At 54.6% G+C, this 1,813-nt stretch overlaps 1 protein-coding gene across 1 annotated transcript in view; it reads left to right on the top strand.

The window, feature by feature from the left end:
* The window catches only part of CHD6 (chromodomain helicase DNA binding protein 6), a 43,863-nt gene that overhangs the window by 22,711 nt on the left and 19,339 nt on the right, over positions 1 to 1,813 (top strand). Inside the window, exons 18-20 of the mRNA XM_010020467.1 lie at positions 1 to 178; positions 429 to 539; positions 1,525 to 1,727. The exon at positions 1 to 178 is cut by the window's left edge and continues 17 nt beyond it. Coding sequence (XP_010018769.1) covers positions 1 to 178; positions 429 to 539; positions 1,525 to 1,727 — 492 coding nt within the window. The remainder of the gene's footprint in view (positions 179 to 428; positions 540 to 1,524; positions 1,728 to 1,813) is intronic.

The raw sequence follows: 1,813 nt of genomic DNA, 5'->3' as shown, positions 1-1,813 counted from the left end.
TCAGCAGCTCTCCAAGATGGAGGTGGAGGACCTGCTGCGGAAGGGTGCCTACGGTGCCCTCATGGATGAGGAGGATGAAGGATCGAAGTTCTGTGAGGAAGACATTGATCAGATCCTCCAGCGCAGGACACAGACCATCACGATCCAGACTGAGGGGAAGGGCTCCACCTTTGCCAAGGTGTGCTGTGCTCCACTGGGAGGGAAGGGGGATTCCCCCAGGGTGGTGAGGGACGTGGTGGGTTGACATCTTCTTACCTATAGGTTGAGATATATCTGCATGGAGGCCAAGCTCTCCTGCTGCCCAAAGCTGGGTGCTGCTGTGCCATGGGAAGCTATGCACTGTGGAGATGTATTGAGGATGTCTATTTGGGGAAGGCACATCTGGGTGTTGGGTTGCACCCTGTTCACTCGTCTTCTTTCACTCCCAGGCCAGCTTCGTAGCATCAGGAAACAGAACTGACATTTCCTTAGATGATCCCAACTTCTGGCAAAAGTGGGCCAAGATAGCAGAGCTCGATACAGATGCCAAGAATGAAAAGGTAGGATCCAGCTCACAGCCCGTGTGCCCCCCCCACAACTGATCTGAAGCTGCATGGTATGAAACAGGAGCTGTGTGTTTCTGCTGGGCTCAGGAGAAGCTGCATAACCATTCCCATTCCCCAGGCCAAAACCAAGTCCACATGAGCCCTGGCACCTGGGGCAGAGGGGAGCATTTGGCCTGAAAGCTCTGGAGGAGACCTGATGGGCTGACATGAGTTTGTATACTCCAACCCTTCGAGGCCTAGAGGTCACAGTGCTGGGCACATTGGTTGCACTGCAGCCCCATCTCCCACCACCCCAGGTCTCCATGGCTAAGGAGGTGGTGTTTGTGGTGGTGAAGGTTGGCAGGGTGCCCCAGCTCTACCAGCTAAGGCAGCAGTGCCCATAGAGATGGTATTAGCAGCAAGGAGGAGGCCTGAGGCTCTGCAGAGCTCACCACTCTAGCAGGGAGAATGGGAGAGAATGTGTGTGTTTCCCACGTGCTTGAAATCCAGGCAGATTTAAAGGACATGGATCATTCTACAGGGTAGGGGGAAGGAGAGGAGGCAGGTACATGCTGTTTAATTTCATATTGCTCCCTCCTGCACCTTCTTGGAAGCCACCTTTCCTCTTCCAGCCCACCTATTCCCCCAGCACAGAAATTAGGGTTCTGTGCAGGCAGTGCTGGGAGGGCCAGGACTATGATTCAGAGCTGAATCAGCTGCTGGTTGTCAGCAGTTTGAATCCAGAGGCATGATTTTCATGCTGCCATTGTTCAGGCTGAAGTTGGGGTTGGCCAGGAATTGTCTTGTGTGCAGGCAAAGCAACACACAGGTAATTTGAAGCAGGTACCCTAGTGGGAAGGTGATGGCAAGCCACAGGACTGGGAACTAGAGGCGTAAGCAGAGCAGGGTGGCAGTGTGGAGAAGAGGACGTGCTGTGCCCGGATGGAAGGCAGTTATTTCTACCCATACCTGAGTGTGTTCTGCTCTCTGGCCCTCACAGGAGAGCCTGGTCATCGACAGGCCCCGGGTGCGGAAGCAAACCAAACACTACAACTCCTTTGAAGAGGATGAGCTGATGGAGTTCTCGGAGCTGGACAGTGACTCGGATGAGCGACCCACACGCTCGCGGCGCTTCAACGAGAAGACACGCCGGTACCTGCGGGCTGAGTGCTTCCGTGTGGAGAAGAACCTGCTCATATTCGGGTGAGTGTCACCCCATCCCAGACAGCTCCTGCAGGGAGCTGCTGGCAAGGTCTCTAGTCGCACAGGAGTATTTACTCTGTCTCTAT

Source organism: Nestor notabilis, unplaced genomic scaffold (genome assembly GCF_000696875.1).
Source record: "Nestor notabilis isolate BGI_N333 unplaced genomic scaffold, ASM69687v1 scaffold17910, whole genome shotgun sequence".
Lineage (NCBI taxonomy): Eukaryota > Metazoa > Chordata > Aves > Psittaciformes > Psittacidae > Nestor > Nestor notabilis.
The sequence above is the reverse complement of the archived record's forward strand: the minus strand, read 5'-3'. Positions and strand labels throughout refer to the sequence as shown.